The 14,264-nt window shown below is 40.5% G+C and overlaps 1 protein-coding gene across 1 annotated transcript in view; it reads left to right on the plus strand.

The window, feature by feature from the left end:
- cltcl1 (clathrin, heavy chain-like 1) overlaps positions 1-14,264 on the plus strand; it is a 74,195-nt gene that overhangs the window by 21,885 nt on the left and 38,046 nt on the right. The window contains exons 4-13 of the mRNA XM_068054678.1: positions 734-895; positions 1,240-1,353; positions 2,328-2,501; positions 5,626-5,823; positions 8,077-8,277; positions 8,438-8,590; positions 8,916-9,038; positions 10,159-10,296; positions 11,610-11,774; positions 13,535-13,715. Coding sequence (XP_067910779.1) covers positions 734-895; positions 1,240-1,353; positions 2,328-2,501; positions 5,626-5,823; positions 8,077-8,277; positions 8,438-8,590; positions 8,916-9,038; positions 10,159-10,296; positions 11,610-11,774; positions 13,535-13,715 — 1,609 coding nt within the window. The remainder of the gene's footprint in view (positions 1-733; positions 896-1,239; positions 1,354-2,327; positions 2,502-5,625; positions 5,824-8,076; positions 8,278-8,437; positions 8,591-8,915; positions 9,039-10,158; positions 10,297-11,609; positions 11,775-13,534; positions 13,716-14,264) is intronic.

The following is a 14,264-nucleotide window of genomic DNA, read 5'->3' on the forward strand; positions in this document are numbered from 1 at the left end:
AGGTGAGGCCAAGTAGCTGTTAAGTGTACTGGTGATCATGAAGACTTTTGGTCAAATTTGTTCACCTTAATAGATTCCCCTGTACTTTTTTCTTTAAATACACTTGTGTGCCAACCTCAAATGTCACACTCCTGCTAGGTTCCCTGACATCCATCACTGCTGAAAATGGGTGCAAACCCTTATCCAACCACTCACTGTCCATGCATTTCAGGAAAATGCTATAACTTGAGTTTTGCTGCCAAAATAGGATTTAATTCCCTGTCTATAGCATTGTTTTTCAGAGCCGCCCCCTACTAATTTTGAAGATGTGTACATCAACCACCATGTTGATTTACATGGAGCTACTGACAATGGGTCCCATGCCCTGAGCCAATCTCATTTCACATGAATCTTTAGCCAGCAGACAAATCTGTCTGAGCTGGGTCTGAATTGTCTTAGTGAAGTGTCTAGCTTAGTTGTCTGAGTAAAATGCATGCAAAATGACCACTACCAGGACCACTGGAATGTTTTAAAGCCAGTTAGGTCATATGATTTGGTAACAATACTTTGTGGCTGCACATTAGTCTAGCCTAGTAATTTCTCTGCAGGGATTGCAACCATTTGCAGTTTGTTAGCAGCCCGCTGTGGGTATATGTAATGCCTTACTTGCCCAGTTGTGGGCTGATACAAATGGTGCCAGCAACTGAATATGCTGAACTGACTGTTCCTTTCAACCTTTCTTTTCCTCATTTAGCAAAACCGAGTAGTTGGTGCAATGCAGCTGTATTCTGTAGACAGAAAAGTATCTCAGCCAATTGAGGGGCATGCTGCAGCTTTTGCTGACTTTAAATTGGAGGAGAATCCTACACCATCAACCCTCTTTTGTTTTGCAGTTCGGAGTCAGGCTGGAGGGAAGGTAAGTTGTGTGGTCAGTGTTTTAATAAATCTTCAAAACTGCTTAATGGAGACTTCCTGTGGCAGTACATTTTCCATCCATGCACGTCATTCTGCAAATTAGTTTAAATCTACTTGAGCCCATTTTTCACTTTCAATAATTGTAGGTTTTAAACTGTTAAAACAAAACAAGCATTGCCATAAGCTGATAACTAGTAAATGGTACCATATGTAACTGTCATGCAATGTGGTGCCTCTAATCTCAGATAATTTAACTAAGAATTGGCAATTAAGGTGGCTGTATCTATTTTCTGACTAAAATATATGTCCTGGCTTTTCAAAACTAACTTGTAAAATATCTTACAGTTGCACATTATAGAAGTAGGTCAGCCAGCTGCTGGAAACCAGCCTTTCACGAAGAGAGCAGTGGATGTGTTTTTCCCTCCTGAGGCCCAAACTGATTTTCCAGTAGCAATGCAGGTAAGCAGTCAAATTTGTATTTGAAACGGAGATCGGCCACTGCATATTGCATGCTTTTGTATAAATGCAAAGTGTGCAATTTGCCTGGTAATGTAGATCCTATTGATACCATTTTGCTTTTCCTAAAGCAGAAGAATATTGAAACTTAAGCTGTCAAATGTCTTATGAACAGTTCAGTGTAATGTTTATAGCCATTGGCATTTGTAATTCTGACAGATGGTGTTCACGTAACCAACTCGTACTGCATTTGACAGTTTTGCTTCCATCAGTCTACCTTGAGTGGTACAAGTATACTCACACATCCAGCGCATGTCTTCAAAGATGGATGTTAATACTAGAAAAATGTATGTTCAATCCCTTTTTGAAAAGTAGAAGGACTAATGTAACTTTAAAGGCAAGATTACCTCTCCACTCTCCCTTGGGTTTCCTGCAGTAAAGAGTATCCCTTGCTGAAGTCAGGCCCCTCAATTGTGCCATTTGGTTATAAAATTTAGTGTCTCGTCACTCATGTTTTGTTTACTGTTGGGGTGGAAAAACATTGACCTTTAGTTGACCTTTGCTTGCACCAACCTGGATGGCATAAATGAAGGCTCTCCAATAATCCAGCACCTCTGCAGTTCAGGGTACTGAGCTTTGTGATGCCTTGATTGATTTATGACTTAATATGGGGAAGTGCATGAGCTGTCTGCTACAGTGACCACTTTTTCAAAAACATGAAACTGAAGCCTCTGACAGTTAGTAACAGCTGAGTGGCAATCTTGTTTCAGGGTTCAGCCCAGTCTTTACAAATCTCCATGTTCTTTGGTTTAATGGGCCATGCTGCCAGCTTAAAATCTGCTCCCATGCCAGCCCTTGTATGATATAAAATTGTTATATCCTTGTCTTCAAAAGAAATCAAATTTCTATACATGAAGTATAGAAGGGTGGTGGGATTTGTTCTGATATGTATAATTGCATGTTTTTGATTTTTGTAGATTGGAGCAAAATATGGAGTTATATATCTTATAACCAAATATGGCTACATTCACTTGTATGACTTGGAGTCTGGTGCTTGTATTTATATGAACCGTATTAGTGCAGAGACCATTTTTGTTACTGCTCCCCATGAACCTACCTCTGGCATTATTGGAGTCAATAAAAAAGGACAGGTAAGTTTGAGTTTTCACAGAATATTTCTCTAAGGTAAGGCAGATGAATTGATTTTGATTAACACATGGGAATATATTGCTATCACAGATACAGTTGAGGAAAGGGCAGGACTGGCAGCTCAACATTCCAGGATATAGAATCTTCAGGTGTGATGGAGGGAGGTAGTGTAAAAGAGAAGGTGGCATTGCACTATTGATCAAGGGGTCAATTACTGCAGTAAGGGGGGGAGGGGATGATATCTTGGAAGGTTCCTCAAATGAGGCCATATGGATAGAACTTAAACAAAAAGGGGGCAGTCACTTTGGGAGTGTACTACAGGCCTTTGAACAGTCAGGGAGCAATAGAGGAGCAGATATGTAGGAAAATCTGAGGTGTAAAAATAATGGGATAATGGGGGGGTTTCAACTTCCCCCAATACTAACTGGGATAGTCTTAAAAGGCTTAAAGGAAGTGGAATTCTGAAAGTACATCTAGGAGAGCTTTTTGAGCTAGCATGTGGAAAGTCTAACTAGAGAAGGGGTGGTACTGGTTTTCATTTTGGGCAAGGAAGCTGGGCAAGTGCTAATGTCAGTGGGGGAGCATTTTGGGGATAGTGACCATAACTAAGATTTAAGATAGTTATGGAAAAGGACAAAGATGAACCAGAAATAAAAGTACTGAATTGGGAAAGGCAGATTCCAATATGATAAAATGGGATCTGGCCAAAGTGGGCTGGTGGTAGCTACTTGTAAGAGTCTACATCTGACCAGTGGGAGTCATTCAAAAGTGTTCAGGGCCAACATATTCCATAAAGGTGAAGGGTAGGACTGACAAGTCCAGGGAACCTTGGATGTCATGGGGTAGAGGATCTGATGAGGGAAAAAAAAGCTTATGGCAGATTCAGAGGGCTGAAAACAGCAGAGGCCCTAGAAGAGAATAGAAAGTGTAGGGGGTACTTTTTATATTTTTTTTAAAAAAGCAAAGTGGGCATGAAAAAACACTGGCAGTCACAATAAAGGAAAATCCCAAGGAGTTTTATAAGTATATTTTACGGGCAAGAGGATAACCAGGGAAAGAGTAGGGCCCATTAGGGACCAAAGAGACAATCTGCATGCGCAGCCAGAGGACATAGGTGAAGTTTTAAATGATTTACTTTTCATCTGTCTTCACTATGGAGAAGGACTGTGTAGGTGTTGGGGGGTGGGGTGGTGGTTTGATATACTTGAACAAATTAGTATTGAAAGGGAGGTGGTTTTAGCAGGCTTAGGTGGATAAATCCCCACACCCAAATGAGATGTATCCCAGGCAGCAAGGGAGGAGATTGCAGGGGCTCTGACACAAATTTTCAAATACTCTGACCACAGGAGAGGTACTGGAGGACAGCAAATGTGGTACCATTATTCAAGAAGGGTAGTAGGGATAAACCAGTTAATTACAGGCCAGTGACTAACATCAATAGTAGGGAAGCTATTAAATTGAGGGACAGGATTAATTGCCACTTGGAGAGGCAGGAGTTGATCAGGATTGTCAGCATAGCTTTGTTGGAGATTGTCTCACCAGTTTGATATTTTTCAAGGTGACTAGCTGTGTTATAGTTTACATGGACTTCAGTAAGGCTTTTGATAAGGTCCTGCATGGGAGATTGGTCAAGAAGGTAACACCCCTTTGGATCCAAAATTGGCTTAGTGGCAGGAGACAGAGGGTGATGGTAGAGGGTTGTTTTTGCGATTGGAAGCCTGTGACCAGTGGTGTACTGCAGGGATCAGTGCTGGGACCCTTACTGTTTGTAGTGTACATTAATGATTAGGGCATGAATATAGGAGGTATAATCAGTAAGGTCACAGATGACACAAAAATTGGTGTCATAGTGAGGATAGCCTTGGATTACAGGATGATATAGATGGGCAGAGCAGTGGCAAATGGAATTTAATCCTGAAGTGAGGTAATGCATTTTGGGAGGGCAAGGCAAGGGAATATACAATGGATTGTAGGACCCTAGGAAGTAGAGGGTCAGAGGGACCTTGGTGTACCTCAGATCACTGAAGGCAGCAGCACAGGTAGATAGGGTGGTTAGGAATGCATATGGGATATGTTCCTTTATTAACTGAGGCATATAAATAGAGCAGGGAGGTTATGATGTAACTGTATAAAATGCTAGTTACTCCACAGCAGGAGTACTATGTACAGTTCTGGTAGTCTCCCTATAGGAAGGATGTGATTGCACTGGAGAGGGTGCAGAGGAGTTTCACCAGCATATTGCCTAGGCTGGAGCATTTCGGCTATGAAGAGACTGGATCAGCTAGGGTTGTTTTCCTTAGAGCAGAGAAGGGGGTGGGGTGCGGTTGTGGGTCCTGATTTGAGGTCATAGATGGGAAGAAGCTCTTTCCCTTAGTGGAGGTGTCAATAACCAGGGGGCATACCTTTTTAAGGTAAGGGGCAGGAGGTTTAGAGGGGAGTTGAGGAAAGTTTTTCAGAGGGTGGTTGGAATCTGGAACACTGCCTGAAGGGGTTGTAGAGGCAGGAACCCTCACATTTAAGTATTTAGATGAACACTTGAAACACCATAGCATCAAGGCTATGGGCCAAGTGCTAGAAAATGGGATTAGAATAAATAGGTGCTTGATGTCCAGCATGGACATAATGGGCTGAAGGGTCTGTTTGTGCTGTAGGACTATAACTCTACATTAGTAATGAAGCTGGTAAGCTTTTTTGAAGTTACTGTGTTGCTTAATTGTTGTATAATGCTTTGGTTGCAAGGCATATAATTAACTGCTGATAGTGTCCCTATCCACAAATGTGGCAAGTCGAGCCAAAGTCCTGCTGCATTGAGACTCTTGCAAGGGAGCTTTTCACTACAAAGCCACTTTTTCTCTTTGTTTACAAAGGAGTAGATTCCTTGGTATAGCTGCATGGGCTTGATTTGAGGGCAAGATATTTAACCTTGGGATCTTGCCCTGTGTATTTGCAGAGTCGTATACATTTTCTAAATGTATACTCAACACTTTAGTGAGCTAATGAGATGTGACTCAATTTTGGGATGCAAATTACATTCTACTCTGCACATGATGTGTTTGCATTTTACTGTACTGTAAATTGTCACCTGTGTAGAGATCTTCATTTAATTTAGGCAACTTTTACTTGCAGGTACTATCTGTTTGTGTGGAAGAAGAAAATATTGTTAATTATGCCACACATGTGCTCCAAAACCCAGATTTGGCTCTACGTATGGCTGTAAGAAGCAACCTTGCTGGTGCTGAGGAACTTTTTGCACGAAAGTTTAATACCTTGTTTGCACAAGGAAACTACACTGAAGCTGCTAAAGTAGCTGCATCTGCACCAAAGGTGTGTGCATTTAACACTTTCTAAAGACACTGCTTATGATGATGAACCTTTTTGTTCTTGGAACCTCAGATTTGCTGTAACAAAATTGCATTTTTGGATCTGAACAGTTTAGTTTTAAAGTCACTAAAATTTACTTGTCAGAATTTACTGGATTTGTATTTCAGGTGTTGACCCTCTTTCTGTTTCTCCAACTCTGGGTGGACAGGCATTATAGCATTTTTAAGCTTAAATAGCTGCAATAATGAGTATTCACATCACTCAATATTTGCTATGTTTGTATAATCTTGAAATTCCCTCTGCATTCTTATTTTGGCTGCCACTCCAGATGGGTGCTATACTTTTTTTCCTTCCCCCTCGGGGCCTTTCTTCTTGCCTTTCCTTTCCTATCACCCAATCCTAAGTCCTTCAATGTCATTTCTCATTTTTACTCTTTTCACTACCTACTTCATCTACTTCCTACACTCCTGCCATTCAATGCTGGAATTCTCCTTGGATAAGCCCACAGCTACCTTGACTACCTTGTTTTATTCTCCAAAAGGACCACCAAGGAACTTTTTTTTTACTGCATGCTTATGAACAAATACCTACAGACTCTCCCTTGCTACTAATTTGGTCCCCCTCCACAGCCATTATATCAGCCTGTTGTCAACCTCTGCATCTTTCAACCCAATATCCTGCATCTCAAACACTTCAAGTTGTAACATCCCCTACCTGCTCTGAAACACACAAACTTCTGTTTTCTCCAAATTCCATATTGCAATGCTCTTCTGGTCAACCTCCACCATTTGTACTCTTTAAACTAGTTTGTCAAACTGCCTGTATCTTGTCCCACTTTCCCATCACCCCTGTTCTTGTAAAATTGACTTCATCCCCTGCCACTCCTCCACCACCATACTGTGCACAAATATCCCAGGGCCCTCTGCTTCTGCACACATCTTTAGAATTGTATCCTTTTATATTGCCTGTCCTTGTTCTTCCTGCCAAAATGAATCCCTTCACACTTGCCTGCATTAAATTTCATCTGCCATGTGTCTGCCCATTCCTCCAGCCTGTCTGTCCTTGAAATCCATCACTATCTCAATACTTCATCTTCAAAATTTGATATTGTGCCTTGTGCACCCAAGTCCAGGTCACTAATATAGATCAAGAAAAGCAGTGGACCTAGTACTGAGCCCTGGGGAACTGACTGTATAGCATCCTCAGTCAAAAAAACAACCATTCACTACTGTTTCCTGTCACTCTGCCAACTTCCTATCTATGCTGCCACTGTCCCTTTTTATACCATGGGCTCTAACTTTGCTGACAAGTCTGCAATATGACTTGTTATCCAATGCCTTTTTGGAAGTCTGTGTACACCATCAATTGCATTACCCTCATCCTGATCTATTAAGATTCTATTTTATATAAATGTAACTTGTGGGTTTCCTGCATTCTAACTAGGACATTTTGTTATGTAAAATGGTCAGCAAAACCCTAGACCACATTGGCCCAGCAGTGGAACAAACAGCTTGGCATCCATAATGCTGTAGTTAATGAAATCGTCTGTTCTGCATATCTGTTATATTCCATAGCTGATTCCAGTGTGGTAAAATAAAGGCATTTAACATTGGGCTGAATTTTATGCCCCCCCTTCCATGAGTGGGGGGGTTGGGGGTGTAATATGGAGTAGGAGGCTTTGGGGGTGGAGGGCATTTACTGACTAGCTCCTGCCTCCACTGCCACTTTATGCAGGGTAGTGGCAAAGCAGCCTGCCTGCCCCAGGCCAATCACCCCAGGCGAGTCAACCAATACTTAACTTGGTTCCAGGCTCCCCCAACATCTTTGGGTAGCTGGGCTGTAGTCCTAGCAGTCACCATAGCTCCTGGTGGTGCTGCTGGGACGAAGACCTGCCAGACTGCTGATTGGCCAGCAACTGTATTAGACAGGACTTCCTGCCTTGTGGGTGGAAGTGCCACCTCGAGCAAAGGCTGGGGACCTGCACAATGCAGGTACGATCCCCAGGCCAGGCAGAAGAGGGTTTGCCACCGATTCTTCAGTAGGTGGACAGCTCTCATCCACCAAGGGTATTGAGTAACTTCAGCATAGTCATAACTAGCATGTGAGAATTGTATACATGCATGGGTGTACACAAGAAACATACTCAAATGTGCAGTGGGTAAATCAGTTTATAATCATATGCAATATTGCACATTAAATTTGTAGCTGTGACATAAATGCATTTGAGTTGGAGTTACTAGTGCCTTCAATTATTAGGGTATCCTGCGGACTCCAGACACCATTAGAAAATTCCAGACTGTCCCAGCCCAGCCAGGGCAAGCTTCGCCTCTTCTCCAGTATTTTGGAATACTCCTCGATCAGGGGCAGCTGAACAAATATGAATCACTTGAACTTTGCCGACCTGTTCTGCAACAAGGCCGCAAGCAGCTGCTGGAAAAATGGCTAAAGGAAGACAAGGTAACAAGTTTAACTTTGGTCTATGCTGGAGGGCAGTTTGACTTGTCAGGACTAGTTATAAATGCAGTAAATACAACTTCAAATATTAATATGCAGTGTATCCACTTTAAAATGAACCAGCAGATACAATAATACATATTGTGTACTTTAACTCTTGTAGCTGGAGTGTTCTGAGGAGCTGGGGGACTTGGTGAAGACAGCTGATCCCACACTAGCTTTAAGTGTCTATCTACGAGCCAATGTGCCAAATAAAGTTATACAGTGTTTTGCAGAGACTGGACAATTCCAGAAAATTGTTCTTTATGCAAAAAAGGTATTTTCTTGTAGACAATTACTTTAGAAATTGTGCCTGCTAAATAGTTTTCATGCAGAAGCTTTAAATCAATGCTAGAAAATGCTTTTTTAATTTCTCTCTCCATTTAAAGACTACAGGAATTGTGTATTTAAGAACTATCTTGTAAATATTCTTGTACTTGAAATTCTCACTTGATTTGTGCAAACCTTACATTGGTCTTCACCATGAAGTACATAAAAATACTTGTCCACAAAATATTGTCACAAAGGTGCAAGTTACTTTTTTTTCCAGTGACTTCAAATTGTTGCAAGTTATGACTTGGTGTAAACTAATGTGTTAACAGGTTGGTTACACTCCAGACTGGGTCTTCCTGCTGAGAAATGTTATGCGGGTGAGCCCTGACCAGGGACTTCAGTTTGCACAGATGCTTGTCCAGGATGATGAGCCTCTAGCTAATATCAATCAGGTCTGTTCCAGAATGTCTTGCTTCATTTTCTTAATCAAGCTTTAGATTTGAATCTGCCAGTATGCTTTGTTGCGATTTTAGCTGAGGATGTGTTGATGCTGAGTCAAACTCTGTTTAGTTACTTGCTACTGCTAGTCTTTTTCATGGGTTGAGTTGTTTCTGGGAATTAGTACAGATTTGGTTAATGGAAATGTGGATTGAATAGATCATGTGAAAAACTGAATTTTTTTTTTTACTTGGCTGTCTAATGCCTAAATGGTCCAATGCTCAACCAATAAGCTGTTTGACGAGCAGCAGTTTAAAATTAAATTTATTCTACTTGCAATTTCCTTTACTGCTTTTTCTGTAAACTTGATCAGTGAAAACTCAGTTTCTTTTTGTGTAGTTTTAAAGAATTCTTTAATGCAATGAAGCAGGTTTATAATTTAGCAGCATTTTGCCATTCCTGTTGGGCTCAGTATAAAGTCCAAGAGCAAGCAGGAGTTAAGTAACTTGACCTTTTTCTGCAGAATGCATGAACTGCACTGCCCTGTTGTGTAATCTAACGAATGCTCATGATGGGTTGCTTGAGTATTGGACTTCCTGTAATTCTTGATCTAGAACAATAAAATGGGAACAAAAACCAAGTTTGTTGAGTGACTTTTTAAAAAGTAAATTCTTCACTCTTCAGTTTAACTTTTTTTTTCTCCAGTGGCCTTCAGAGATGTGATTTTTAAATTTATGTTGAAGTTTGGCTTAATTTTCATGACTTGTCTTTACACACTATTTCCCTCCCCCTGAAACTGATTGTTCCAGAGACCTCTCCCTCTAGTGCCTTTATCAAATGGCATTCTCCAAGCTAGTCCAGCCAGCAAATGTCAGCAGGTTGTTTGATTGTGGAGGGCATCATTTGCAGGACTTTGCCCAGCATCCCCCATGCTCTTGCAGTTGGGATTAGCAGTTGAACAGAAATCTCTTCCTGATGCAACTGCATCCCTAACAGATCAGCTATCTCAATAGGCCAAGAATCAAATCTGGGATTTTTAGAAAAAATTATCGTCCATATAGTTGAGCACTGATAATTGTAGCACTGTATTGAGCTGTGCAAGTTCCTGAAGGTTTATGCACTGTTTCCTTCCAGATTGTAGATGTGTTTATGGAGAATAACCTGATCCAGCAGTGTACTTCTTTCCTGTTGGATGCTCTGAAGAATAATAGGCCTTCTGAGGGTCATTTACAGACTCGTCTACTTGAAATGAATTTGATCCATGCACCACAGGTGGGGAATGTACTTTACTAACTGGATATACTTGGTGTTTTGGGTGGTTTGTGTTTGAGAGCAGAGCAAAACAAAAATTAAACCCTTCACTGTTCACGTTTCAAGTCTAGTCTGATCTTTTTCCAAAGATCCTACAGTTGTTCTTGTTTTAGTCCCTTGACATTTCAATGCTGCAATATTTATTGAACCATAGAATGGTTACAGCAAAGAAGGAGGCCTGTCGTGTCTGTGCTGGTGTTCTAAGCTATTCAGCTAGTTCCATTCTTTTGCCTTTCCCTATAGCCCTGCAATTATCTCCAGATAATTATCCAATTCCCTTTTTGAAAGCAATTCAGTCTGCCTCCACCACAACCACAGATGCAGTGCATTCCAGATCCTAAATGCTCCCTGCATTTAAGTTTTTCCCTATACTTCCAGCTAACAATATCTTGCCTAATGGAAAAGGTGTCAATAGTATTTTTCTAACATCTTCAGATAAATGCTAATTTGACAACATTGTTTAAATATGACAATAAATCTAATCCTGTCTTCGGAAGCTGTCCTTATCTGGAGTAGTCCTCATCAGCAACATGGCACTATACTGCAAATTTGCACAAGATGCTATGCATCTGAAGCATTCTATGCACTTGTGTTAAGTAACATCGCTGCATTGCAGTGTGGGAATGGCCTTGGGTTCTGACAAGCTTAGTGAGCCATGGAGTAAATTTATGGAAAGCATTTGGAGCACTCAACCTACTGCATCTTATAGCATTAGGTAAAGGCAGTGCCATCTGTTCAAGATGCAGAGCTCACCAGTCTCATTATTCAGTCCTCTCTTTAAAAGCTTGGCATTGCAATTTTAACTTGATCTATTGCAGTGCCACTGATAGTTGCAATAGGTACAGTCTGGAATTCTGACTTGCCTCTATTTGGATATTCATATTCAATGTTTAAGATTTCAGGCTACACAGAATATTCCCATGTGAGCCAGGGAGTATTATCTGAAGAGTATTAATCAGCTAGGAACTGTCCCATTTTAATTAGATTGACATTTAAATTTATTAAACCACAATACATTTTATAGACCATTCTACCTTGCTAGTTGAACATTAGCTTGCATGTTGGCTAATCAAAAGCTAAAGATACTTTAGTATTTGACTGCTAACTCAGCATCTTTCTGAAGTCTGCTTGTATATTTTGTACACTATATGCTGAGTCTCTAGAATTTGACATTCATATAGCTACATCTTAATCTAACCAATTGTAGCAGCTGGTTATTGTAGTTTGAGTTGTGAATGTCTAATGTGCTTACTAATAGGTCTTTGTTTTCTCAGGTTGCTGATGCGATCCTCGGAAACCAGATGTTCACTCACTATGATCGAGCCCACATTGCCCAGCTGTGTGAAAAGGCTGGCTTGCTGCAGAGGGCCTTGGAGCACTATACAGATCTGTATGATATTAAGCGAGCTGTTGTGCATACTCACCTTCTGAACCCTGAGGTATGAATTAAAGTTAACTAAATTAATCCAAGTATTTGGGCATTTTCCCATTTAGTGTCCAGTAAAATGCAGCTTTTTGATGTGGCTTGAGTCTCAATAGAGACTAAGTTTAAAATAGCTGAGTAGTGGCAAGCTGTTTGTCTCTTTAGGCAAAATGGTGACATTCTGTTGTCAACTCCTAAAGTCTGCATTTGGTTCCATTATCCAGACAATTGTTGTCACCTGTGGCTTCTAGATCTAGGAGACTAGAGAAGCAAATGCTATCTCTGTCCAACAGGTTAACCTCATTCCCTGCTGTAAGCATTTTTAATGAAGCTTGTCATGGTTTTGAACTTGGAAGCCATTGACTTGAAAAATGTACATAGCTTCTAATGTACAAGTCAAATGCATGACATTTAAATATGCAGTGAGCTATTGGTTAAAATTACAATCCAGCAATTGTCTCTCTAGCAGCAAGTATGGGGTTGAGTCTCTTCACTTCTGTTACCAAAATCACACATTTACCAGATGTCTTTAAAATTAAGTCTCCTGACTAGAATGTAGACTTGACTGTCATTCGTGAAAGTAAACTTCCTCAAAGGAAATGAATGAAAGTATGCTGGGGTAGCTGCACAGAATTGGCAGCTTCAGTAGAAGCAAATAACTTAGTCAAATTCTTGGGCTCGATCATGTAAGCTTGTGTGAATGCAAGTCATCAGCTTGGATGACTTTTTTTTTTTCCAATGTTTTATAAACCAAATGGGGGGGGAAATAAATTGCCAGTTTAGAATTGGATGGTCTGATCTAGGAGTTCTAGCTTTGTGGGATATGCATGCATAACTGAACTGCAGAGGATGGGCCCCTACCATGGGGCAGGAAGGCTTTCCTGGATACATATGTAATTAGCATTCCAGGCAGCATGATGTGATTTAAGTTGGAAAAGAAGGAACTGCTCAAGTTTTGCCTTCCATACTGGGGTTAAGCCCAATTCATTTACCAATTGCAAATTTTAACATTGCAGTAAGCTATTTAAGATTGGAGTAGCTTGAATGTTCAATGCAATTGCAGAGGAGTGCTAGGTTGTTCATTTAGCTGTTCAGGGTAGCAATGAAAGTTAGAATTGTATTTCTGGGATAGGGAGGGATTTAAAAAAAAAAAAAAAAAAAAAATTAACCTGAAGTGAGGTCCCTACTTTGATTATCTCGTGACCCTTGCTGAAAAATCTGGTTCTGGCTCTGGTAATTCTCCCTCAGCCAAAACATGCAGAGATATTTCAGGGGGGGTATTATCTTTTTAAAATTGAACCATCTCTCCCTTAATCTGCTTTTGAAGACTGAAAACTGAAGTGTGACTGAAACATATTTGGTGTGGGTCCTGCAACAACTGTAATCACTCGTATAGTTGTATCTGTTCTAGATTATTCACTAGTACTGATTAATATTTTAAGAGGCCGAGTCTGGTTCAAGTGGGTGTTAAATTCCACATCAGTGTCCTATAGCAGTTGGTGCAGGATGTTTCGCTGGTGTCCTGGCCAACTTCAACCAACGCCACCTTGTACAGATAACAGAATTTTGGATTGTTTCTTTCCTCTTTGTGGGATCTGGCTATAAGCATACTGCCACTTTTGCCTTCAGCTAAATGTCTGATAAGCTACTGAACTGTTAAGATATAAATACAATCTTTCTTTGATCTAGTTATAATCTGAAGATTTGATATAATTTATCTGTAATGAGCCACTCACTGGAAGCTAGGGTTTAAATGTTTCTTTTCCTCACTCCTAGTGGCTTGTGAACTTCTTCGGTGCACTCTCGGTAGAAGATTCTCTTGAGTGCTTGCGTGCCATGTTGTCAGCTAACATTCGCCAAAATCTCCAGCTGTGTGTGCAAGTAGCATCCAAGTACCATGAGCAACTTGGCACGCAGTCATTGGTAGAGCTTTTTGAATCCTTTAAGAGTTATGAAGGTAAGCTGTTTCACAGCATAGAAGTGACTTGCAACACTTGCATAATGCCTGACCAAACTGGTATCTCTGTATAATGCACATTAACTCCTAACTGACTTTTGATCAACTTCCATTTTCCTTCTGATTTTTGCAGGATTGTTCTGTTGCTGTTTTTCTTACATTAGAAAGTTTGAACTGTAGTTTCTATTCTGCAACTTAACATTGATCTACAATCTTGTCACTTTTTTCTTTATGCCTCAGTGCACTCATGTTTCTAGATCTATACTATTCCAAATCAGTGACCTTGTTTCTGTACTGATATGTGCCTTTGGTCACTAAACCTGCTCAAAATATCACTACTTTTAAGTTCCTCATTCAAACACTTGGTTCAGCTAACTGATCTTTCGTTGCTCATTACCAGACCTGACCACACCCTTCCTAAAATAAAGTTACAGCAGATTTCATTGGGGGGAGCTTTTATATTGGTATATTTACATTGTTCATCCATTAAGGTGATGAAACCAAATCACCTTTTTATAACATTGCATACATTTTCTTGCTAAACATTAA

Source organism: Heterodontus francisci, chromosome 23 (assembly GCF_036365525.1).
Source record: "Heterodontus francisci isolate sHetFra1 chromosome 23, sHetFra1.hap1, whole genome shotgun sequence".
NCBI lineage: Eukaryota > Metazoa > Chordata > Chondrichthyes > Heterodontiformes > Heterodontidae > Heterodontus > Heterodontus francisci.